Source organism: Salvelinus namaycush, chromosome 5 (genome assembly GCF_016432855.1).
Source record: "Salvelinus namaycush isolate Seneca chromosome 5, SaNama_1.0, whole genome shotgun sequence".
Taxonomy (NCBI): Eukaryota; Metazoa; Chordata; class Actinopteri; order Salmoniformes; family Salmonidae; genus Salvelinus; species Salvelinus namaycush.
Genome location: NC_052311.1, coordinates 20,307,947 through 20,335,429, shown reverse-complemented (window position 1 = coordinate 20,335,429; position 27,483 = coordinate 20,307,947). Strand labels below are relative to the sequence as shown.

The 27,483-nt window shown below is 43.1% G+C and overlaps 1 protein-coding gene across 1 annotated transcript; it reads right to left on the bottom strand.

The window, feature by feature from the left end:
* Positions 1-140: 140 nt before the first annotated feature.
* On the bottom strand, positions 141-21,611 carry gpm6aa (glycoprotein M6Aa). The gene is made up of 7 exons (XM_038992515.1): positions 21,505-21,611; positions 3,195-3,425; positions 2,671-2,827; positions 2,044-2,197; positions 1,802-1,878; positions 1,488-1,553; positions 141-293 (listed from the first exon to the last, which is right to left on the bottom strand). The coding sequence occupies exons 1-7, from the start codon at positions 21,609-21,611 to the stop codon at positions 141-143; spliced, it is 945 nt and encodes a 314-aa protein (XP_038848443.1).
* Between the last annotated feature and the right edge of the window lie 5,872 nt (positions 21,612-27,483).

The window sequence follows — 27,483 nt, the reverse complement described above, 5'->3', positions numbered from 1 at the left end:
GGGTCCCCTGGACCACTTTGTCATATGACGCACCAGTGACATCAGCGGTGGCGAGGACCCCGGGCGCCACCCACCCCCCTCTTTAAAGGGGATGGTGGAGATGGAGGGGCAGGGTGGCAGGGCCAGGCGTCACGCTGGCCTTATGTGTAGGCGTTGAGACGCTCCTTGGAGCGGGTGGAGTGGATGTCGTGGAGCTCCTGCTCCTCCTTGGACTTGGTGTCCTCGTACTTCTGCATCCTGCACGCGTCCTTCACGTAGGCCCAGTTGGCTGACAGCACCATCAGGTAGTGGATCTAACAGAGATGAGTCACCCACAAGTTCAGTCAGGGAGAAAAATCAAACACACCACAAATGATTGGTCTTTCACTTTTCCACTGACATCCATCAGGGAAAGATGAATGCCTGTCAGGAAATGGAAGAAAGTGTACCATATTTATATATTGTATTATCACTACAGATTTCATGATACTGTCTTAGTGGAGAACATAGAAATAGGAATTAGAATAATAGTAATTTAATAGGATCTCTATGGATTTTTAACATCATGACATCATCTGCAGAATTTGAAAGTGCTATTATTGAGGCCCACAGCTTGAGTTAAACCTGGAAAATGAGTCAAATTAAGTATTCTAGGGCTGAAAAACAATGTCTCAAATTTCGAATTTTTTATTTTCAATTCACAAGGGTGTATTTCACTGATATGCCAGCAGGCGGCAGTACAGTAGAAGCAGTCGGTAGTACCCAGGGTTTCAACTGCAGAAAAGACTCATAGAGACGCACAGCCATTGTGAATGTATTTTGCTTAAATGCCTGTGGTTGTTACTTTGCCACACCTTTCACACTGAATCAGATCAATATAAGAAGCTAATAGATTTGAATTTACACAAAGACCAAATTACTGGTCTCTTAAGGATTTCAACAAAAGCTGCAGTCTCAGCTGCGAGGACTTGGAATACTGTAGTGAAAATACTGCATCCATTTCGTTGAACATCTCATCTCGTATTTGATGTTGATAGTTAATCATTTGTTTTAGTAATCAGTTATATAATCAGATAAAATGGAAGGACCATGCATTTTTTACTGCATTAACCCCTTTTCAGTTCATCATGAGATAGAAGTCAGACATGCATTGATTCTTTTTTAACATTGTAGTTTCCTTTTTTTACTGCCACCCTTCTGTTGGTGGGTGTCTGTCGCGTACCACCACTGTTTCCTAGACATTTGTTTTGTTAAAATGGGAGGCAATGTCTCACTGCAATTTGCACCATCATCTTTGACTAACGATGACCACATTCTCTTTCTTAGAAAATGGCTCCTCACAAATTACTGAGAGATGTTTTCAACAAGCTCTGGGCCTTTCTTCTCCCAGTTTCCATGACAACGCTGTGAAATGCCTAGCATCTCTGAGCCAAAGAAAAACCTTGTCTCTCCACTGCGCCAAAATACTGCCTCCCCAGCCATTCCCATAGACTTGCAGAAAAACACACCATAGCAATGACAGCAGCTCCAGCACCAGCCAGGGAACAAACGAACAGGTGGAATGTCATGTCCAGCTGTATCAAAGACAAAGGAAAGGGAAAAATGAGTCAGGCTTCCCCATAAAAACCCTAGTGAACCTGTAAAAGACCCACACACATTTTATTATATGCATTATTTAAAACCTTCATCGATGTTGCACGTAAATGTTCATTTCGCAAAAGCTTTTGAACTTTGAAACTTTGAAACCAAGTATCACATCATTTATTAAACATATGTCATTCACATTTGATGTATTTGTAGTTAAGTTATTTGTATCACCTACCTCATTTGATTCACACATTTTGTAAAACTTGTCAGATCCAGTACATACAGTCTTCCCCTCCCCAACTGGCACAATACCTGAAAAGAGAGAACATTTCAATAGGCCATTCCGACATTTTCATATTAGTTTTGATTGATCTAATATTTATACCACAGATGTCTGTGCAACATTCATGGGTAATATGTTTGAAACTACCCACAGAGAAGCAGTAAACCCAACTACTGTATGTCATGAATCCTTACCATACTGGCGCGGGTCCAGGCACAGAGTGACTCCCTCCAGGATGGTGGCGTTTTGGCAAATGGTCCAGATGTTGAAGTAGATGAAGACGGGGAGGGAGGTGAACGCAGTCACCCCGAGCCAAGCCAGCATGAAGATGTACGTCAGCATGATGAACTAAGACATAGGATAGCGGAGACTCAGTAGATTCCAGATTCCAGGTATACCTCGCGTCAAGTGAATTAGGAACAACATTAAGAGCTGTTAGTATTTCCCATCAGGATTTATTGTGACTGAGTCTATATCAGTGTTTCCCAAATGTCTCCTCACATACCCCACATTCCACTTTTTGATCTATTCCAGTACTAGCACACTTAATTCCACTTAAACTTGATGATTGGCCACGTGAAACAGTTGTGCCAGTATAGAAAGTGGAACGGATGGGGGTACTCGGTGAGAGGCCTAAATTCTGCCCTTTACACAGAATTATCACATTTTAGCTACAATATTGTGATTGATTGCACTGCCATTTTAAAAGCTACTTTGTCCCTTAGGACCATTGCATTACACACAGGTCGTTCATAGAAAACGTTACCAGCTACTCTTGAAGATCACTAAACCTCATCATTCAGTGATTAATTACCCCTTACCCAAGCACTGACGCAACGTCCACAGGTGGTGATCTTGAAGTCTCCATAAAGGTCCTTAATGGCTCCGCTGGTAAAGAAGCCCTCCACCATCAACAGAATGCCGTAGACAAAGAACGCTGAGGCGATGCCATAGATCACATACTTAATGATGTCAATCCTAGATGGAAAAAGTGAAAAGTGTGTGGAAACAACTGTAATGTACAGTTATTACATTGTTGTTTAATTGTTATTGTGCATTAAAAACACATTTTTACATCCTCTGTAACTCTGTTTGGTCAAACTTATCAAGTTACATTGAATAGTGTATTTACACAGTAACTATACAAGTGACTAATTTGAAACCCATTTTAAATCGAGACAGTGTTCTTTCACCAGGATACAATGTTGGTCTTATCTAGCCCATCTGCAATGCAGGTTCTTCTAAAGTACAGAGAGCTACTCGGTATAGGGATAACTTTCAGGTGATACACAACAGTGTATCTTCAATGTTTCCAGTTTAGGTCATAGGTGTGTAGCCTGCTCACATGGTGAACACGTCAAGGGAATCCACGGGTCCTCTGACCACCTCAAAGTAGTTCTGCAGGATGGTGACGGTCCCAGAGAGGGCCTCGTGCCCGCAGCCGCAGAACAGCGCCACCCCGGCGTACAACAGGATGGTAGCGATAAGCGACGGGTACGGGATGCCGCCCAGGCATTTGATGCAGCACTCCAGGCATCCTGAGCACACAGAGAGAAGAGAGACAGAGAAGGTCAGACTTCATGAAAGACAGGAGGGAATGTTCACTATATACAGTAAATCACAGGACAACAGAGGAAGAAACACTGGATTGAAAGTACTGGTTGAGAATGCTGGAAGATATCTTGAGAGGAAGACTAAGCTGTGGTCAGTACAAGGCCTTTATATCACCACCACAACCACTAAAATGATGTTGTTGCATGAGGTGCATAGCAATCATAGTAGTAGGTACCATAATCAACATGGTAACTGTTTCTAAAAATTTATATTATGTGATTGCGCGGCACACTTTATGAGGTTTTGACACAGCAGCCTTCACCTAAGAACAATATGGTACCGTATGGTATTTCACATACAGTGGTCATCCTCTACACACTGGTGGTTAAATGCAGTCGGAGGTGAAGCAGTGAGAGAGTGACTCCCCTCTTTGCTACAGATATTCCAGTATGAGGAATGAGGTGAACCCAACTTAAACCCTACTGAACCCAGCAGAGCCCTGGTGTGGTTGACACTTTCAGCCTGAGCCCTAGGTGAACTCTAACCCATAGGCGTCCCGGGCATCCACTCTGTTTGGCCACACATCGGACAGGGATCAGGGTGAATAATAACATGTTATGAGAAGTGTGTGTGTGTGTGTGTCTGTCTGTCTGTCTGTGTGCGTGTGTGAGACTGTGCCTCAGTCTAAGTGTCTGTGGGTGGGATGTCTGGGTGTATTTGACTGGATTGGTGTGTTTCTACAAAATGCTGTGACCATATTATAACAGCATCACAATCCCATGGAAGTGTTACTGTATGTTAGGGTTTGTGTATGTGTTTGAGGGAAGCAGTCTGGACAGTGAGTTCATCCTTCATCCTAACGGCTGCTATGCCAACATACTCTACAAATGCATGTCATACACAACTTTGTTTCAGACTAATGTCATACGCATCAGGTTTGTTCCATTCCAATTTCATTAGTGAACCCCACTCTTTTTCATGGCCAGATATGAGCTGTTATTGAGTCAAATAGTATTTCCTCTCCTCGCAGTGCACTCTGAAATATGCTCCCCAAATCAATGCGAAGCACTAATGAAATGCACAAATGTAATTTCACGCTCATACGACTGGAGAATTTCCTCCAATGCCTCTACATCACCATTAGAACCATTGATTAATTCTTCCCCATTCAATCAACGCTCATGTTTCCCATTCAACAACAAAAAAGTCTGAAAAACCGAGCTGACTATTTTATTTGTAATTCTCAGAGATACCAATCAATGACATCTCCCTCATCGCAGCCAAGCAGTCATTTATTTGCCATCTCCTCTATCACGCCTCGTGTTGATTATCTGTCGCACTGCATTGCGAAAGCAATAGCCCTCTTCCTCCTCCCTCCTCCACACTCTCCATATGTTTCTATACAGATTGTGACTGGAATAGTAAGTAAGCTAGCTATCTACTTCCGCCTCAGCCTGCTAGGTTGGGGATCCTTTATTGAAAAAACACATGAATTTCACATGTTAAGTGTTCCAAAAACACATGTGATCACACGTGATCTTATGTTAAGTTATTGTGATAACTTTGACAACATATAAAGCAACATAACATGAAACTATAAATTTGAAAACATCCGATCACGTGAAGTGTTCCAAAAACACATTTTCACATGATTTCACATTTTCACAAAATCATGTGATTTTCCACATGTGAAATCATGTGTTTTCCTCATCCTAGCCTTTCTCCAGAAGTAATCCACCACCAGTGTCGTCATGTCATCAAGCCCGATTCCCATCGTTTCCCAGCTATGATATTTCCATTTGTGGGGCTCTTGTCCATTTCAGTGGGAATGGGTGACAAAAAGTGTCATGTTCATTATGAAGGTTTTATAAGACATACCTATGCATTATTTAGATACAGTATGACTGCTAAATGGAGGACCCATTTATTTGAGGTATATTATGAAATTTGTGTCTAATTATTATTACAAAGCAATTGCTATCTCATAGCACATTGAAATAATAAATTAGGAAAATATATTTAAAAAATATATATGTATATATTTACCCCCAAAATATATGGGGTATTGGAAATGATGCAGACAATTACTTGATGGAAGCCACAATCTATCTACAATATTAAAGCTGATATAAAATGCCTGGAACCTGACTATGAAGACTAAAGCTATAGTGGGATAGAGTTGCCATGGCATTCGTGATGGATATGGGTGTGATCGAGGTGAACACAGAGCAAGAGCAAGAGCACAGAGCAAGGAGAGGCTGCAAAAATAATTGTGTTTTTTATTGATTATGGGTTTTTGTGGAGGGACGCTATTGGTGATTTTTTTGGGGGGGTCTATCAACAATGACAAGGCACCGGGGTCTGACAACTAGGATGGAAAATTACTGAGAATAATAGCGGACGATATTGCCACTCCTATTTGCCATATTTTCAATCTAAGCCTACTGGAAAGTGTGTGTCCTCAGACTTGGAGGGAAGCAAAAGTAATTATGCTACCCAAGAATAGCTCAAATAGCTGACCAATCAGCCGGTTACCAACCCTTAGTAAACTTTTGGAAAAAATTGTGTTTGATCAGATACAATACTATTTTACTGTAAACAAATTGACAACAGACTTTCAGCACGGTTATAGGGAAGGGCATTCAACAAGCACGGCACTTACACAAATGACTGATGATTGGCTCAGAGAAATTGATGATAAAAAGATTGTGGGAACTGTTTTGTTAGAATTCAATGCGGCTTTTGACATTATCAATCATAGTCTGCTGATGGAAAAATGTATGTGTTATAGCTTTACACCCCCTGCTATACTGTGGATAAAGAGTTACCTATCTAACAGAACACAGAGGGTGTTCTCTAATGGAAGCCTCTCCAACATAATCCAAGTAGATTCAGGAATTCCCCAGGGCAGCTGTCTAGGCCCCTTACTTTTTTCAATCTTTACTAATGACATGTCACTGGCTTTGCGTAAAGTTAATGTGTCTATGTATGCGGATGACTCAACACTATACACGTCATCTACTACAGTTAGTGAAATGACTGCAACACTTAACAAAGAGCTGCAGTTAGTTTCAGAATGGGTGGCAAGGAATAATTTTGTCCTAAATATTTCAAAAACTAAAAGCATTGTATTTGGGACAAATCATGAATTAAACCCTAAACCTCAATTAAATCTTGTAAAAAATTATGTGGAAATTTAGCAAGTTGAGGTGACTAAACTGCTTGGAGTAACCCTGGATTGTAAACTGTCATGGTCAAAACATGTTGATACGACTTCAGTCGTGTAGTTAGGTGCAACAAAGACGGACCTCGGAAAATTACAATTGGCTCAGAACAGGGCAGCACGGCTGGCCCTTAAATGTAAACAGAGAGCTAACATTAATAATATGCATGTACATCTCTCATGGCTCAAAGTGGAGGAGAGATTGACTTCATCATTACTTGTTTTTGTAAGAAGTGCTGACATGCTAAATGTACAGATGTGCCTGTTTAAACTACTAGCACACAGCTTGGACACCCACGCATACCCCACAAGACATGCCACCAAATGTGTCTTCCCAATCCCCAAGTCAAGAACAGACTATGGAAGGCGCACAGTACTACATAGAGCCATGGCTACATGGAACTCTATATTTTAATTTTTTTAAATGTCATCTTTATTTAAACAGGTAGGCCAGTTGAGAACAAGTTCTCATTTACAACTGCGACCTGGACAAGATAAAGCAAAGCAGTGTGACAAAGAAAACACATGGGATAAACAAACGTACAGTCAATAACACAATAGAAAAATCTATATACAGTGTGTGCAAATGTAGTAAGATTAGGGAGGTAAGACAATACATAGGCCATAGTGGCGAAATAATTACAATTTAGCAATTAACACTTGAGTGATAGATGTGCAGAAGATGAATGTGCAAGTAGAGATACTGGGATGCAAAGGAGAATTTTTTTTTTTAACAATATGGGGATGAGGTAGTTGGGTGGGCTAGTTGGGTGGGCTGTGTACAGGTGCAATGATCGGTAAACTGCTCTGACAGCTGATGCTTAAAGTTAATGAGGGAGATATAAGACTCCAGCTTCAGTGATTTTTGCAATTCGTTCCAGTCATTGGCAGCTGAGAACTGGAAGGAAAGGCGGCCAAAGGAGGAGTTGGCTTTGGGGATGACCAGTGAAGTATACCTGCTGGAGCACGTGCTACGGGTGGGTGCTGCTATGTGACTGGGACTGGGAGACTAGTCAGGGTCGAGGAAAATATGAACGAAGCAAAGTACAGGAAGATCCTTGATGAAAACCTCCACTAGAGCACTCTGAGCGCTCAGGACCTCAGACTGAGGCGAAGGTTCACCTTCCAACAGGACAACGACCCTAAGCACACAGCCAAGACAACGCAGGAGTGGCTTCGGGACAAGTCTCCAAATGTCTTTGAGTGGCCCAGCCAGAGCCCGGATTTGAACCTGTTCAAACATCTCTGGAAAGACCTGAAAAAAGCTGTGCAACGACACTCCCCATCCAACCTGACAGAGCTTGAGAGGATCTGTAGAGAAGAATGGGAAAAAGCTGGAGGACAGCTAGTTTCCGTCCTCCTCTGGGTACATTGACTTCAATACAAAACCGAGGAGGCTCATGGTTCTCACCCCCTTCCATAAACTTATACAGTAATTATGACAACTTCCGGAGGACGTCCTCCAACCTATCAGAACTCCTGCAGCATGAACTGACATGTTGTCCACCCAATCAAAGGATCAGATAATGAATATAGTGCTGAAAGCATCAGCTACAGCTAGCTAGCACTGCAGTACATAACATGTGGTGAGTAGTTGACTCAAAGAGATAGAAAGACAATAGTTGAACAGTTTTGAACAAATTAATTTAAAAAATGAAGGAGAAGCCAGAGAGCGAGGAATAGCTATATTTCCTTGTATTTTTTTCACTTTCACTTACTTAGCTAGCAAATGCCGCTAGATAGTTTAGCCTATTCAAACACCTGACTCAAACAGAGAGGGATCGTATGTTAGCTAGCTGGCTATGGCTGTCCAACACTGGAACTCTTCCAAGTCAAGGTAAGCTTTTGGTTTTATTAATTTATTGCCACCTTGGCCTACAAGTGTAACTACTAAACTGCTTGCTGACTGTACACTGTACTGCATGATTGTAGTGGGTTCTATTAGCTATGTTGACTATGACGTTAGCTAATATGGTGACAACGATGTAGGCTGTGTGTAGAGTTTAGCGGTTATTTTTGCCTGGTCACAGACAGATGATGTGTTGTGCACTGACATCCACAAGCGAAGGGGAAAAGGTGAGAGGAGGATAGTGCGTAGATGCAAGAAGGAATTATACAACAAACAAAGCGATCATGCTGTTTGTATCTGGCTACTATGAAAGTGAACTGTGTTTGCGTGTGATCAGAGGTGTATTCATTCCGTTGATTCTGTTGAAAAACTTTTCTTAAACGGAAGCAAACGGAACAAAACGGGGATAAACATACCTGAATTTGTCCAGTAGAAACTCTCGTTAGCAACTGTTGAACTAATGATAACACCCTAGATCAGCTAGATGCAGGCAAGAGTGTGCAAGGCGGTATTGAATGCGTTACTGTCTGTCACGTTGATTACAAAAAAATGATCAAGACCTGTGTTGTAAACATTCATTCATAGACCTCATGATGGGTATTGGGAAAATGTGAGTATCATGTGGTAATCTAAACCTGTCGATGTTACATTGAGCTGGGTGAATGGAATATGAAGGACAGTCATCCAATATGCTGTAATAGAAAATAAGGCCATGCTGATTCAAAAAATTATCTTCCTCCCTCATCTTAAACTGCACCAACCACCACTGGTGCGTTTTGAAAATGTTTTGTGTACTTCATGAATCATTATAAAAAGTTTGGGGGAAAAAATTGAAATATTTGACAATATTAGAATTGTTAAAAACTCACATGGTTCTTCATTGCAAGGGCATTGGGCAGTAGTACTGGTGGCCATATTGCCATTTAATGTTATACATGTGAAGTCTTAAGGATTCATTGGGAACCAGATATGGTTATAATCATACATTTGCATGGCACTATTGTTTTCAGACAAGTTCAACAATTCTCCACTGGAAAACAACAGCTACTCCTCCCATCATAAGTCTAATTACCAGCCTTTTCACAGACTTACATTGAACTTGAGATTCCTGACTCAATCTGGCTGAGTGTTGGCGCTATGCTAGTGAAAATGACAACTAGTGTGAATTGACTGAAAGAGCCACTGGATGCTTGATCCATAATTTAGCACCAGCAGCACAGTAACAGCACAGCGCCAGCCACTTCCATCCATTATTTATGGCAGCTGCTTTACTGTTACATTACCTGGGATGAGAAAGATGCCTGTTTAATGAGCTGCCACTGGGGTTCCAATTGATCATGTTCACAGTGGAATAGGGTTGAGTGTGTTGTGGAACTTGTTGGGTATCAACTGGCCCAGTGTCAGTTTAGGTGGGTATATGTTATGAAAGGGAACATTCACTCTCTCTAGCAATCTATTTAACAACAAGACCAGTTTTTCTAGCCTGGGCACCAGTCTGTTTGTGTCATCATGGCTAAGATGACAAGGAGCTGTCATGATAGCACAAACAGATCTGAAACTAGGCTACAGTTGTTCTTGGAGACGAGCATAACATAAAAGTTAAATTAACTGTTGTTTTTACCGATTGGCATTAGTAAAGCATTCCTCTAAATGTGGCTAATGGTCAACAATGACATAGTCTATTATATCTATCTCATGATGACCACACTTTGTTCTTGAACTTTATTCATATGAAACCTTCAAATTAGGGGGCCATTAAATATTACTTGTAATCACTACAGTATGTGAAAATATGGCTACATGTGGATTATCTCTAAACTGCCAATAAATGCTGAATCAAGAGACAGGCTCCAGCTCCACCTTCAATTGTACTCCACACAAACAGCCCCTCTTCAAAAAGTAAAGTCTGTAATTCGGCTGTGACCCCAAACATGTCTCTCCAGTCCAATCAACAGTAGGCGTCTCTCTCTCTCTAACACAAAGAGAAAGGACAGGCCCCTCCCATGCCCCCTCCTCACTACCACGGTCACCACTCTCCCCTCTGTCAGCGTCATGTCCGACAGGCAAAAGGGACACACACACACCCTCAGCACCCAATGGCTCATTAAAAGGTTGAGGTTGCCATCATGTAATGGTCACCTCTCAGAAAACATTGATAATGCATCTTGAAGACAACAGCACTCCTAAGGATCATTCAGAAAATAATACATATAGTATCAGCCGCACAATCACAAGATCTATAGTGGCATTAGTTTCATTAAAACAGGGAAGGGGGGAGCGAGAGACGGAGAAGGGGAGGAGGGAAACAGAGGGAGAGATTGAGAGAGAAGGAGATAGATTCAAAGAGAAAAAGCTAATTCGTTTCTGGTTAGAACGGCTTGTGGTGTACACAAGGCACATTTTCACATTTATTAATGTTCATTTGATCTGGTGGCCTGGAGACGTCCATGGGGGGCGGAGTACGGGAAAATAAGCCTACACTAAGCAGTGGGGATGTTTCAGTCTGTGAATGTCGGAAGAGTACGTGTCTCAGCGTTCGCTTTCCCTATACCCCCACCCCCACCCCCACCCCCACCCCCAACATTTGTTATGCTGCATCTTGACACACATGTCCAGTTTATGGGGTAAAATAGTCTACTTTTATTTGATCAATGGGTTGTATTACCCCTTCTCGCGCACTTGCAAATTGTATATTTTATTACATGACATTGAATATATGACTATATGAATATATGAATATATGAATATATGGAAAACCTGTATTATGGCTTCTCTACTTGAATTCATGTTTTTTGTAATAATCTGATAGATTCCAAGAATTCCAATTCCAGTTTCTAGACTGAAAGTTTTCCTGACCAAGAGGGACGATTTTTTTGTCGTGTTACCTGAATTATAAGATCTCTATGGTAGGGACACTATCATAATGCAATACACCTCAGGCTGTGGGATGATTGTGAATCCAATTTGGTTGATTTTGCTTGCTACAAAAGCTTAGCCTCTTCCATTTGACAGCCAAAATAGATCTGTAACACTAGTAGCAATATAACAGAAGATCAAAAGTAAGATGATAAATACCTGTCAAAAAACAACTTAAATAGATTTTGTAACCCTTTGTTAACAGTGAAACTAAATGTGATGCAAACTATTTGGGGGTGTTTATTGTTATTTTGAGGATTTACAAAGCAGCCCTGAGAGGTATAAAATGCACAGTTTTAAATTTGCATGTACAGTCATGTTGTGTCTGAAAACCATACAGTGTCATGTTCTGTACAGTAGTTGCATTCCATTTGTACTATTTTTGCATGGTAGCCCCTAATGCCAGGACAGGGCTACAGACGATCTATAGAGCTCTGGTCCACACATAACGAATGTCCTCATAGGAGGTGACAGGGGGACAGTTGCTGGAGGAATGGCCCAGAGAAAGAGCACTTACATCTGCTTGTCCTCTTAAATATGTCATGGACTCAGGGTTCTCTGAGGTGGGGGGTCAGATTGTGACCAGTCACCCCAAAATGACAGTGAGGTCACATACTGTAGATTATAATATAACTACTAGATAAAAGCATAACTGTTTGATGCTGCTTCTCCCTGAGAGTTGCTCAGATTTATATATAATGCATGGTTAAAGCTAGGTGGCCTGACAACTTAAAGATCAACGACTTCAGCTCAGACTAAAAATAATACTACAGGAGCAGTGTTACCATACAAGTTATAAAAAAATGTATTACATAATCTCCACAACTCCACGGAAATTAAAACTGAAATGAATTTGTCATCTAAGAAAACATACAAAACACATTGAACATTTAATATAAGCATTATAAAGCCATTTGAAAGGCCCTCAGGGCGGAGGCCCAAAGTCATTAAATCTCCCCTTTCATGTGCTCTTAAACCAGCCTTTCAGCTCAGTAAATTTACAGTGGTCATGTGAATAATTGTCTCAACCAAGCGACAAGCGACAAGAGACTTAGAACCTTTAATATAACAGTAAGGTGTAATCTATAACTTGGTAATACGTTACATTAATATAAGTACTGTTTATGACGGGTTGTGATTATATAAGTAGTTTATAGATCATCATTAGATAATATGTAGTTTATGAATCATTATTAAATAGTGAATAATTTTGGTCGTTGCCAAATAATAGGTGTATTTATGGCTGCACTGAGGATTTTATTACTGTTATTAAAAGATGAATAACATAAACCACATTACCTCACTAAATGCGGAAGACACATTTCAGATGAATGCATTCAGTTGTACAACTATGTATCCCACTTACCCTTTCCCTTTCCCTCACTGTGAGGGTAATACTGTGAGAGCATACCCAAGTCCCCCTCAATATGGCTACTCTAGCTTTGTAAAGTGAAATGTATTTTCCTTGTGTCAATAATTGAAATGTCAGGAAAATGTTGGGGCAATTTGATGTTTGTTTGAGGTTGATGCCTTTTCTGTTTAGGGAGTGGTTTTAGGGCTAAGGTTTGGATGGAGGAGCCAAATGGCAAATATCAACAGAGAACCAGAAGTCCATTATTTGCTAGTGGGCAAGACACACTGCACATACTGTAGCAGGCCTAGAAACATGTAGGCCAACCTACTACATGGCATTTACACTATGCATGCATTCAGACTTCATAATTGGAAACAGGAGGGTCAAATCATCTTGTTTCAAGCACTAGACTTCTAAGTGTCCCTAGCTGAACTTCAGTAGCCTGGTCCCAGGCCTGTTTGTGCTGTATCCGACTCCTATGATCATTGTTATGGTTGAGCATGTTGTAGAACCATAGGAGTTGGCTATACAGCACAAACAGTTCTGGGACCAGGCAACTGAAGTTCATCAGTCAGTGTGTTGATTCAGAGAGGAAGCACTAAAGAAGAAGAGTGTTAATGTGGAGCAGCACTCAGCCAAGCTGCTTTAGCGCCCTGTTTTATTTATAACTTTACAAATTTGATAGAGAAGAGATGTGTCAGTTAACCACTTTTGGGCCAGTGGGGCCGCAGCGCTAGTAGTAAAGAGTGCTTGGCTAAGTATTATAGAAAGACTAACAAGGCCTTCACCCAAATGAATGGGCATGGTGTACTAGAGACACGCATGCACAGTCTGGGTGGTAGTCTCTTTCAGTATGGTGAACATTGATGGAGATGGCCAACTGTATGATGTGACAGATTGGGCTTCCAGGATGTAGAATTCACACAGAGAGAGCGAGTACAATACCCATCAGTCTCTATTATGGAGACTGATGGGTATTCAATCGAAACTGCTATCAAGAAGTTTCCGGTAGTCATCCCACAGGTTGGAGACATCTTAGTGTCAAAGAATCATGGATCATAGTGTGAAAACAGAATTCCTGATTCAATGTTATATTGCAGCCACCAATGGTTTTAACATCTTACCAGACAATAAAGGCCTATCACTTTGTAGTACATGCAATTATTCAGCTGTCCCCATAGCAGAACCCTTTTTGGTTCCAGGTAAAAACACTTTTTGGTTCCAGGTAGAATAATTTTGGGTTCCATGTAGAACCCTCTGTGGAAAGGGTTTTACATGGAACCCAACATGGTTCTACTTGGAACCAAAAGGGTTCTACCTTGAACAAACAAGGGTTCTTCATGGGCTTCTCCTATGGGGACAGCAGAAAAACACTTTCAGGTTCTAGATAGCAGTTTTTTTTTTACGAGTGACCATCCATGACACTCACACAAACACGCACACAAACACACGCACACAGACACTATGTAAACTATGTAAACAAAATGTCATCTGCAGGAACAGAACAGAGAGCAGAGAGTGGCTGCAGGGATAATGACCAGACTTGGCCAGTGCCATGGCAACTGTTACAGCACTCATGCCTGTGAAGCACTGGTTTTCAGGAAGGAGGGAAGAAAAGAAGCACAGACATACGAAGCCCTGTCACATGCACAGAACCTGGGAAGAAGGGGAAAAGGAAGGAAGGAAGGAGGAGGAGTGGAGGGGGAGAAATACACCTCAGAGTGGAGAGAACGACAGCATTTTCATTCATCCGGTGAGCATTTAAATTAATATGGAAGAAGGCTCATTCAAACCAACCGCTTGTAAACATCAATGTATTTATAGACTGCTATTTTCGCCTCAAGCCTACACTTCTTCAACACTGGTGAAGGGGTGGATTTGCATTTTAAATGGCAACCCCTTTGCACAATGCAAATAACATACCCTGCATGCATATGCACAAGAAAGGAATCTTCACATGCGTCAAAAAAATGTCTGCTCTAAGCATGAAAGCGCTTTGATTTGAATACAATAGCTGGACATGCATATGTTCTGGATACAATGGTTTTATTAGCGAAAGCGGACTGGCTCGATGTCTCTTGTCTTCAATGTTCCCCTGAGCCATCTCGACAGGCATGGGAGAGCCTTACCGAGACACCCGTGAACAAAGACAATCCTCCCTGTGCTTTCACAGTCAACGCTCACAGAGGCAGGTCACACCCCTCTGACTGTTTCGACAGCAGACAACACCCACCCACACCACACACACACACACTTTAGTCAAGCAGACAATCAATGGACAAAGGAACAACCCAAACAGATGCTCTTTTATACCCAGATTATTAACCAAATATTTTCTCAAACCTTTCCGCATAAGTACTTCACTGACAACAGACAAACAAATTAGGGGAGGATTTCACTCAAATGGAATCTCAATCCATCCACCTGAATATAAAGTACACTTCTCTTTCCTTACCTTTCTGAGTCTGCCCCTCATCCATATCTTCTTCCATCTGGGCTATTCTAGATGTAGAGCAACTGATGTGACAAAAGCTCAGAACTCTGTTTCTGTGTGTGTTGTCGGCTGAGGGATAGTCCACAGAAGTCTCTCTCTTTCTCTTTCTCTCTCTCCCTCTCTACTCTGTGTTCAGACCTCTTGTCAGCAGAGATTTAATTCAAGTAGTCGTGCCGTTGATTTATGAGAGAGATCAGTGCGTCTTCACAGCGCTGTCCATCGCGAGCCTCTCTGGCAAGTGCTGAAAACCTGCTCTCAACAGTGGAGAATACAGGGGGTGGTGAGGGAAAAGGGTGGTCTCAGTATGCAGGAATAAGTATATTTGCAGGAAGGCGCAGGTGGTCAGGAAACAGAAAGCATAGAGAGGCAATGGTAGAAACACCGGCTCAGCCTTGAAAACAGCCCCTTACCCTGAGACCAGGAGGAGGGGTGTTTCTTTAGAGGTGTCGAACACTCTCCCACCCAGCCCACCCGGATAACCCCTTTTTTCAGAGAAAATGGTTAAGCCTGTCAGCCCCCTTGGCTATGTTCTGCTGCATTAAGTGAACCTTCTCCTTGACTGAAAAATATATATTTCAGAAATCCAAAAGGGAATTCTCATAATCATATTAATCATCCAGGTTCAATTTGTTTATTACAAGGAGTTGTCATGGGACCCTTATCATACATACTGAACAAAAATATAAACGCAACATGCAACAATTTCACTGAGTTACAGTTCATACAAGGAAATCAGTCGATTGAAATAAATGCATTATGCCCTAATCTATGGATTTCACATGACTGGGCAGGGGCGCAGCCATGGGTGAGCCTGGAAGGGCACACTTCTTTATGCATTTCTGTTTTACTCACCTGTAAGAAAACCTGTCCCTTTAAGAGTGACTGATGATGTCACAGCAAGCACGAGCTCACAGTTTTAATTGTCTAACTCCCAAGTTCAGCTCGCCACCTGTGGCTGTGCAGAGAATCTCCGGTTTTCTAACATTATTATTCTAACTGTTGTATCCTTCACTGTGTGTGAATGCAAGAACTGTGAGTACAGTATAGTTGCCAATGTTTAAGTCATATTTTTGTCATTGTACAGCATTTTATGCACTTGGTTTTTGCCAGCTAAGAAACTACTGTTAGCCATATTTTGCCTGTAAGTTGACTAGCTAGCTAGCTATGTTGTAGCCATTTTAATGTCATTTCTGAGTCACTTTATTGTTATAGCAGATCAGAAATGTTTATTCTTGTTTGTTATCGCTAAATACACTACTTGACCAAAAGTATGTGGACACCTGCTCGTCAAACATCTCATTCCAAAATCATGGGCATTAATATGGAGTTGGTCCCCCTTTTTGTGCTCGCTTTACGTTTCAGCTCTCAATTCTATATATCTTTCAGCAACGGGTGCAACGGGTGTGAATCCACTAATTTCAAGGGGTGTCCACATGCTTTTGTATATATAGTGTGTATGTGCCTTATTATAGACAAGTCAACGCTGTTTTCATGATTTCTGGTAGATCCCTAGTAGAAAAATCTGATCAGATTTTGGAACCAGTCCTATTAGGATTCTACCCTATAGGATTGTATCCTATAGGAGCCTATAAGAATCCAATAGGATTTTTCTATCAAATTTTGGAACCAGTCATATTGGACTCCTATAGAATTTTATCCTGTAGGATATAGGATAAAATCCTATAAAATAAATCCTGTAGGATTATATCCTATAGGATAAAACAATTATCATCTGATAGGATTTTCTATTGGATTTTATTTATTGGAATCCTATAGGATTTTTATACTAAGGTGCACATTGACTCGGTACCAGTACCCCTTGTATATAGCCTCGTCATTGTTATTTTATTGAGTTACTATTTGTCCTTTAGTTTATTTAGCACATTTTTCTTACTTACTTTTTAAAACTCTGCATTGTCAGTTAAGGGCTCTTAAGTAAGCATTTCACAGTAAGGTTGTTGCATTCTGCGCAAGTGACAAATAAAATGTTATTTGAAAAGACATTAGCAGAACCCTGCACGTAACCCAAAAGGGTTCTACTTGGAACCAAAAAGGGTTCTCTGATGGGGACAGCTAACAGTGTACTCTGACACTGACAAACTGAGATCAATTAAAAACAATCTGGTCTTGAATTCAAACAATAGCTCAGGCCAATAAAGCGACACACAGATAGTACAATATTAGGAGGAAATACAGACAGATTAGTCAGCAGTAGGAATTTGCTTTCCAAACTGTACGTTTTCTCGTGATTGTATTTTGAAATTTGTAAAATGACAACTGCAACCAACCATAAAAATATCATCCAAAAATGGCAGTTCCCATTCAAATCAGGACTGGCAGTAGTGTACCCATGAGTTTAAGTTTAACAGTTGAATTGCCAGGGTAAGAGGTTCCAAAACTCTTCTATGGATTATACGTCTATGGCCACAACACAATAAGCTGTTCTATATTTGGCTCGCATGCTGCCCAAATTGCGGCCTTCCCGACTGTAGGCATACCGGTAACTGCCAAAAGAAAGGAAACACTTGAGTAAATGAGGGATACAAAGTATATGTTATGATGTGATTTGCATTTTCATGGCATGGTTTAAGTCCACTTGTAGAATCCATTCCAAGGTGCATTGAAGCTGTTCGTGGTGGTCCAACAACCTAATAACTTCTTATGGCTGGGGGCAGTATTGAGTAGCTTGGATGAATAAGGTGCCCAGAGTAAACTGCCTGCTACTCAGGCCCAGAAGCTAAGATATGCATATTATTAGTAGATCTGGATAGAAAACACTCTGAAGTTTCTAAAACTGTTTGAATGATGTCTGTGAGTATAACATAACTCATATGGCAGGCAAAAACCTGAGAAAAAATCCAACCAGGAAGTGGGAAATCTGAGGTTTGTAGGTTTTCAAGTCTTTGCCTATCCAATATACAGTGTCTATGGGGTCATATTGCACTTCCTAAGGCTTCCACTAGATGTCAACAGTCTTTAGAACCTTGTTTCAGGCTTCTACTGTGAAGGGGGAGAGAATAAGAGCTGTTTGACTAAGGGGTCTGGCAGAAGGCCATGAGCTCAGTCAGGCATGTGCCCGTGAGAGTTAGCTGAGTTCCTTTTCCTTTCTAAAGACAAAGGAATTCTCCGGGTGAAACATTATTGAAGATTTATGATAAAAACATCCTAAAGATTGATTCTATACATCGTTTGACATGTTTCTACGAACTGTAATGGAACTTTTTGGACTTTTCGTCTGGCCTGCGCCTCGTGAATTTGGATTTGTGAACTAAACATGCGAACAAAAAAGAGGTATTTGCACATAGATGATGGACTTTATCGAACAAAACAAACATTTATTGTGGAACTGGGATTCCTGGGAGTGCATTCTGATGAAGATCATCAAAGGTAAGTGAATATTTATAAATGCTATTTCTGACTTCTGTTGACTCCACAACATGGCGGGTATCTGTATCGCTTGTTTTGGTCTCTGAGCGCTGTACTCAGATTATTGCATTGTGTGCTTTTTCTGTAAAGTTTTTTAAAAATCTGACAGCGATTGCATTAAGGAGAAGTTTATCTATAATTCCATGCATAACACTTGTTTCTTTTATCAATGTTTATTATGAGTATTTCTGTAAATTGATGTGGCTCTCTGCAAAATCACGGGATGTTTTGGAAGCAAAACATTACTGAACATAACGCGCCAATGTAAACTGAGATTTTTGGATATAAATATGAACTTTATCGAACAAAACATACATGTATTGTGTAAAGCTTGGTCGCAAATGGGTCTTCCAAATGGACAATGACCTCAAGCATACTTCCAAAGTTGTGGAAAAATGGCTTAAGGACAAGAAAGTCACGGTATTGGAGTGGCTAGCACAAAGCCCTGACCTCAATCCTATAGAAAATGTGTGGGCAGAACTGAAAAAGCAAGTGCGAGCAAGGAGGCCTACAAACCTGACTCAAACTACACCAGCTCTGTCAGGAGGAATGGGACAAAATTCACCCAATCTTATTGTGGGAAGCATGTGGAAGGCTACCCGAAACGTTTGACCCAAGTTAAACAATTTAAAGGCAATGCTACCAAATACTAATTGAGTGTATGTAAACTTCTGACCCATTGGGAATGTGATGAAAGAAATAAAAGCTGAAATAAATTATTCTCTCTACTATTATTCTGACATTTCACATTCTTAAAATAAAGTTGTGATCCTAACTGACCTAAGACGGGGAATTTTTACTAGGATTAAATGTCAGGAATTGTGAAAAACTGAGTTTAAATGTATTTGGCTAAGGTGTATGTAAACTTCCGACTTCAACCGTATATTCTAGGCGGTGTCAGAGGAAGGCCCAAAAAATGGTAAAAGACTCAAGTCACCCAAGTCATATACTGTTCTCTCTGCTACTGCATGGCAAGTAGTACCGGAGCGCCAAGTCTAGGTCCAAAAGGCTCTTTAACAGATTATTTTCTTACCATTTTTACATTTTCTTTTACTTTAGATTATCTAGTAAATATTTTCTTAACCAACAATGCAGTTTTAAGAAAATAGATTTAAGGGCTTGTAAGCATTTCACGGTTGTATTCGGCGCATGTGACAAATACAATTTGATTTGATTTGATGTCGGCGAGCATGGTGCGTTACATACACAGGAAGCGGTACAGACGTTTGCATGTTTACATTGCAGTATGAGTGAAATTCAAACATTTAATCAACCATTGGGAAAGTTTAGATTTAGATCATCTAAGATTGCCATCTTTGTTCACATCTCTGAACAAATGTTAAAGAAAGCTAATTGAAAGCTAACATGTTGACAAAATAAAATATAGAGAATCGAAAATTGTAGTATCTCTGTATACAATTTTGGTGATATTCGACTCATATTTATTCCCAGTATGGGTTAACCTCCTAACTGTATGCAACACAGTGGGATGGAGAGGGTAGGTGTGCTCCGCTCTTCTCACAATGATATACTATATTTCACTTCTACAGAATAAAAGGGGCTCAATTTAAGGCCTGACATTACAGTGTAGCTTCTGTTTAACATGGAGTTTTCTAAGGTTAGACAGAGTGGCAACAATGGTAGAGTGGTGGGAGGCTGTCACTAAATGTCACAACATAGCTGTACTTCACAGTTTGTGTCCCAAATGTAACAATATTCACTTTATAGTGCACTACGTTTGACCAGGGCCTCTGTAGTGCACTGCATAGGGAATATGGTACCATTTGGGACAAAGCCTACACATCTTACCCAATAGGTAATTGCATTTTTATTTATAAGTGTTAGGCTTTTGACAGCCTTGTGTTTTACAGACATATTGGAAGAAATGAAATAAATAAAAACAGTTTAAATGTGTATCAGGGATAAGGGAAAACAGTAAAAAAATAAAATAATTTGAGTCAGCCTTGAGTATGTACAGTAAAGTGATTATTACCAAACTGAATAAAACATGTCAATAAGCAAGTGTGGTTCATTGCCTGCACATACAGTACCAGCCAAAAGTTTGGACACACCTACTCATTCAAGGGTTTTTCTGTATTTTCACTATTTTCTACATTGTAGAATAATAGTGAAGACATCAAAACTATGAAATAACACATATGGAATCATGTAGTAACCAAAAAAGTGTTAAACAAATCAAAATATATTTTAGATTTGAGATTCTTCAAAGTAGCCACGCTTTGCCTTGATGACACCTTTGCACACTCTTGGCATTCTCTCCAGCTTCATGAGAAATTGCCACACCAGCCTTCACTTTGGCTCCCCCTCCTGTCCAACTCAGGCATTCAGCGTTGCCGCCTTCTAGCTGCTGCCAAACCTGCTGCTGGCAAATGCCCTTCACTCATCAACACCAGACTTGTCTCATCATCATTACACACACCTGGTTCCAATCCCCACTATCACTGTATATATACTCCCTCCGTCATTTGTCTGTCGGTCATTGTAAATGTTGGTTGTTTTCCTTAGAGGAATCTCTCCTACTATTTCCTGAGTACTTTATTATTTAGCACTTTGGGTTTTGTCCCACTTTTATAATCATAGTGTTTTAATAAACTCAGTAGTTCTAAACCTGTGAATGCCTCCTGCCTACTCCTCTCTACACTTGTGACAGAATGACCGACTCAAGAGAACAGGAAGCAACAGGACATCCGACCTCTGCCTGGAGCACCTCGGGATTGCCATGGACGAGGTGCTCTGGACCGTACGCCAGCTGCAGGCTACACCACCACCTTCCCAGCTCCCCGCAGTTGTTCGAGCCACCCCACCACCACTACATTACCCAGTCGGATCAGCAACATCCACCTGCCCCTCCCGGAGCGGTTTGACGGCACCCCAGCTCACTGTAGGGGGTTTCTCCTGCAGTGTGACCTCCATCTTGCTCGTCATGCCGGGACAGCCTCAGAGAGGGACAAGGTGGCCTTGGTGATCTCAGTGCTGACAGGCCGGGCTCTGGAGTGGGCGCACGCCGTCTGGGAGAGGGGCGGTCCAGAAGTGCAGTCCTGTGAGCGCTTCACCCAACTCTTCCATGCCGTTTTCGACCACCCTACAGAGGGCCGAGAGGGAGGTGGGCATCTCCTCTGTCTATGGGTCCAGGACAGCGTCTGAGTACGCTCTGGATTTCCGGATGGTGGCTGCTTCCACTGGCTGGAACGACCAGGCCCTGTTGACAGTTTTCCGCAGCGAGCTACAGGCGGACGTCCAGACCGAGCTGGCCTGTCGCGATGACGACCTCATCGCCATGGCCATCCGCCTGGATAATCTCCTGTGTGCCTGTCGTCGCCCATCCCGGGGGTTCGGGTCTCTCCCAGGAACCTCCGGCGAGACTGAGCCCATGGAGGAGGGCCCGACGCACCTTCCCCCAGAGGAACGTCAACGCCGCCGCCGACAGGGTCTCTGCTCATACTGCGAGGAGTCGGACCACCCCTGGATCACCTGTCCCAGAAGAAGAACCAGGCAAGAAAGCGACAGGCCGAGGAGCGCTCCTGCACCTTCCCAGGTAGGCGTGGACGTGCCTTGCTCCTCTCTGTCCACCCAGCCCATCCTCCTTCCTGTCACCTTCCCGGACTATCCTGTCACCTTCCCGGACTATCCTGGCCCCCCACTGAGTCCTGCCCTAGTGCGTTCTGCAGGAAATTTCCTAGACCGGTCAGTGGCCTTATCATTACGCATTCCTCTAGTTCCTTTACAACCCCCTATCCCAGTCCATGCCCTAGACAACCGTCCCCTAGGAACAGGACTGGTTTGCCAGACCACGATTCCCATTTCCCTCACAGTTGCTCACAACCACCATGACCGCATCACTTTCCTCATCTTAGACTCTCCTGCACACCCTGTAGTTTTAGGTTTCCCCTGGTTACAGTTGCATAACCCCAGGATATCGTGGACAGAGAGGTTGTTGTTGGGTTGGTCGCAGGAGTGTCAGGGGAGATGTCTCTCTGTCTATCTGTGCCACTTCCGTGGAAAGTCCGGACCAGGCCACCCACATCCCTATCCCGGAGGAATACCGGGACCTACAGGTGGCTTTTTCGAAGACTTGTGCCACGTGCCTGCCCCCTCATCACCCATGGGACTCCATTATCAACCTAACTGCCTGGTTTTACCCTCCTGTGGGGGCACATCTACCCTCTCTCGCATGTAGAGACCGAAGCCATGGACGTCTACATCCAGGAGGCACTGGCCCAAGGATTCCTCCGTCCGTCCACCTCTCCAGCCTCCTTGAGGTTATTTATTGTGAAGAAGAAGGACGGAGGTCTTCGCCCCTGTATCGATTACCAGACACTGAATAAGGCAACTGTTAAATTCAGTTATCCCCTGCCTCTCATACCCACTGTGATTGAACAGATGCACGGTGCTCAGTACTTTACATAATTAGATTTACGCAGTCCCTACAACCTGGTGCGCATCAGAGAGAGGGATGAATGGAAGACCGCCACCAGCACCGGGCACTATGAATACAGGGTAATGCCCTACGGCCTGACATATGCACCGTCGGTGTTTCTATCCTTCATTAACGAGGCGTTTAGAGACATGTTGGCTCACTGTGTAGGGGTGTACATGGACGACATCTTGGTGTACTCCACTACACGCGAGCAACATGTCTCTCATGTCAGGTACGTTTTGGAGAGGCTGATAGGGTATCACCTGTACACCAAGGTGGAGAAGTGCCTTTTTATCCAGCAGGCAATCTCCTTCCTGGGCTATCGGATATCCACCGCGGGAGTGGAGATGGAAGAGTAGAGGGTCAGTGCAGTACGGTCGTGGCCTGTTCCATTTAACATAAAAGCGGTGCAGCGCTTCCCAGGTTTTGCCAATTATTTCAGGCGCTTCATTAGGGGTTTCAGCACAGTGGTGGCCACTCTCACTTCCCTCCTGAAGGGAGGTCTTAGACAGCTGCGCTGGACTGAGGAGGCCAACGAAGCCTTCCGTGCTCTCAAAGAACGTTTTACGTTTGACCTGTTCTGGCTCATCCTGGCCCGTCTCTGCCCTTCATCGTGGAGGTGGACGCCTCCGAGGTTGGAGTAAGGGCTGTTCTCTCCCAACGCACTGGATCGCCACCTAAACTCCATCCATGCGCCTTTTACTCATGGAAGCTGTATCCAACGGAGTGGAATACGATGTGGAGGATCGTGAGTTTCTGGCCGTCAAGAAGGCGCTGAAAACATGGCGGCACTGGCTGGAGGGTGCTCAACACCCATTCCTGGTTTGGACAGACCACCGGAACCTAGAGTATATTCGAGCAGTGAAGAGGCTGAACCCGCGTCAGGCCAGGTGGGCCCTATTCTTCACCAGGTTCTTCGCTAAGAATGTCAAGGCCGATGTGTTGTCCCGGGTGTGTGACACAGAGGATCGGAGGGAGAAAGTGACACCCAATATTCACCTGTCCCGCATTATAGCTCCTGTCGTGTGGAATGTGGATGCGGACATCCGTCGAGCCCTCATCTGCCAACTATCCCGAGGGGCGTACCTATGTGCACTCTGATGTGAGGGACCGTCTCCTCTCATGGGCACACACAGCACCTGTGTCGGGGCACCCGGGTATAGCCCGTACTATCGACTGTCTCTCCGCCAAGTACTGGTGGCCCACCTTGGCCCAGGACATCTGGGTTTACGTCTCTTTCTTCTCCACCTATGCACAGAGCAAGAAACCGAGACACCTCCCCTATGGCAAACTCCACCCGCTGCCGGTTCCACAACGACCCTGGTCCCATCTTTCCGTGCACTTTGTCACACACCTTCCTCTTCGGAGGGGCACACCACCATCCTGGTTGTTGTGGACAGGTTTTCCAAGGCGTGTCGTTTGATTCCTCTGCCTGGTCTCCCTGCGGCCATACAGACCGCGGAGGCTCTCTTCTCTCACGTCTTCCGGCACTACGGGATCCCGGAGAACATCAAGTCTGACCGTGGTCCTCAGCTCACCTCCCATGTCTGGAAGGGCTTCATGGAACGACTGGGGGTCAAAGTCAGCCTCACCTCCGGGTACCGTCCCTAATCAAATGGGCAGGTTGAAAGGGTAAATCAGGAACTGAGTAGGAACCTTCGTAGTTACTGTCAGGACTGGCCAGGGGAGTGGGCTGCGTTTCTGCCTTGGAAAGAATACGCACAAAACTCCCTCCGTCACTCCTCTACTAACCTCACACCCTTTCAGTGTGTTTTAGGCTATCAGCCGGCCCTGGCACCAGAGTCAGATCGAGGCTCCTGCGGTGGACGATTGGTTCCGGTGCGCCAAGGAGGTATGGAACACAGCGCACACCCGTCTCCAGCGCGTCATCCTCCAGCAGAAGGCACAGGCCGATCGTCACCGCAGTGTGGCCCTGGTCTTTCACCCCAGTGACAGGGTCTGGCTTTCTACCTGCCTGTCTGCCTGCCCTGCCGGAAGCTCGGGAGGCTCAGCGCCTCGGGAGGGTACTGTCACACCAGCCTTCGCTTTGGCTCCCCCTCCTGTCCAGCTCAGGCATTCGGCATTGCCGGCCTTCTAGATGCTGCCGATCCTGCTGCTGGCAAACGCCCTTCACTCATCAACCCCGGACTTGTCTCGTCATCATTACACACACCTGGTTCCAATCCCCACTCTATCACTGTATATATACTCCCTATATATACACTCCCTCTGTCATTTGGCTTTGTCGGTCAATGTAAATGTTGCTTGTTTTCCTGAGAGGAATCTCCTGCTATTTCCTGAGTACTTTATTATGCTTTTCCTTCACTCTGCAGTCCAAATCCTCCCAAACCATCTCAACTGGGTTGAGGTCGGGTGACTGTCGAGGGCAGGTCATATGATGCAGCACTCCATCACTCTCCTTGGTCAAATATCCCTTACACAGCCTGGAGGTGTGTTTTGGGTCATTGTCCTGTTGAAAAACAAATGATAGTCCCACTAAGCACAAACCAGATTGGATGGCGTATCGCTGCAGAATGCTGTGGTGCCATGCTGGATAAGTGTGCCTTGAATTCTACATAAATCACAGACAGTGTCACCAGCAAAGCACCCTGACACTTCCTCCTCCATGCTTCACAGTGGGAACCATACATGCAGAGATCTTCCGTTCACCTACTCTGTGTCTCACAAAGACACGGCGGTTGGAACCAAAAATCTCAAATTTGGACTCATCAGACCAAAGGACAGATTTCCACCGGTCTAATGTCCATTGCTCTTGCATCTTGGCCCAAGCAATTATCTTCTCATTGGTGTCTTTTAGTTGTGGTTTATTTGTGGCATTTTGACCATGAAAGCCTGATTCACGCAGTCCTTTTTCTTTGCTTATTTGAGCTGTTCTTACCATAATTTTAACTTGGTCTTTTACCAAATAGGGCTATCTTCTCTATACCACCCCTACCTTGTCACAACACAACTGATTGGCTCAAATGCATTAAGAAGGAAAGAAATTCCACAAATTAACAAGACAAACCTGTTAATTGAAATGCATTCCAGGTGACTACTTCATGAAGCTGGTTGAGAGAATGCTAAGAGTGTGTAAAGTTGTCATCAAGGCAAAGGGTGGTTACTTTGAAGAATCTCAAATATAAAATACATTTTGATTTGTTTAATTAACACTTTTTTGGTTAACTACATGTTATTTCGTAGTTTTGACGTCTTCACTATTATGTAGAAAATAGTAAAAATAAAGAAAAACCGTGGAATGAGTAGGTGTGTCCAAACTTTTGACTGATACTTTATATAAAACACTATATTACATTACACACACACACACGCTATATTAACATCTGCTATAAAGGATGCAGTGCTTAACACACACACACACACACACAAAGCGCCCCACCCTTGGCCTGAATACCATCCCCTCGCACATACAGGCCTGTCACGGCTGCTTTGTTAACAAGGGTGGGAGATTTGCTGTTGGGGGTTGGGGTCTTTTCTGGGGGAATCCTTAGCTCGCAAGCCCCCACAACACTCTCTGGCTAGTCATGTTCCTGGGCTGACCCACTCCCTCCTCCCCTCCCTGTGCCCACTTCCCTTCCTCTCATCCACCATCCCTCCTGTTTAGCACTGTCGGTACCAATGGAGGAAGAGAGGGAGATAAAAAAACAGCAGATGGCGAAACACTCTGCGAGGGTATCTAGGCAGTATGCATTCCTTGTCACTGCCAAGCCATGTATGAAATTGTGTGGAAGTGGGACTGTGTAAATGTGTTTGGGTGAATCTGTTTGTGTATGAATGCATGTGTACGTGCGTGCGTGTGAAATTATATGCCAGTGTTTTTTGTTAATCACAATTTATAAACAGAAGGAGCCAAACAAGCTCACAGTAAGCGTATTACTGTCTCCTGGTTGCTCTCCAGTCTGTGTTCCTATGCGCTCGCAAGTTGCCATAGCAACCATCCCCATATATTGTTCAATAGGAAAGACTAACAAACGTAATAAATAGAAACAGCACCTCTGAAACCTCAGCCACTCCCTCTATACATCTTCGCGCACATTTTAATGTAGAAAAATCACTCTACTTAATAACCATTTTGCACTAGGACGCTGTGAATTATATCAGTCTCAAATCACTGTCCTACTAATTTCAGAATTAATCATTTTTAATATTTCACATTATTTGTACAGTGGCATTTTTTTTCTCTCCATTGAAATCTACTGTATTATTTGCTGAACCTGAAAACCCAGTAATTCCAATACAAATGACTGGGCAACCGAACAAGCCAAGAGAGTGTTGTTCTGTGTTAATGTTTGTTAATGTGTTAATGTAAGTGTTAATGTTTGTTCCCACCCAGTCGAGCTGAGAGAAATCAACAGAATC

Coding starts and splice junctions, on each gene's coding strand:
- gpm6aa (XM_038992515.1), bottom strand. CDS start 21,611: ATGACGAGCAAGATGGAGGTCACACTGCAGGAGAAACCCCCTACAGTG. Junction 2,828..3,194: donor TCCCTTGACGTGTTCACCAT/GTGAGCAGGCTA, acceptor TTTTCCATCTAG/GATTGACATCATTAAGTATG. Junction 294..1,487: donor GAGCTGCTGTCATTGCTATG/GTGTGTTTTTCT, acceptor CATCTCTGTTAG/ATCCACTACCTGATGGTGCT.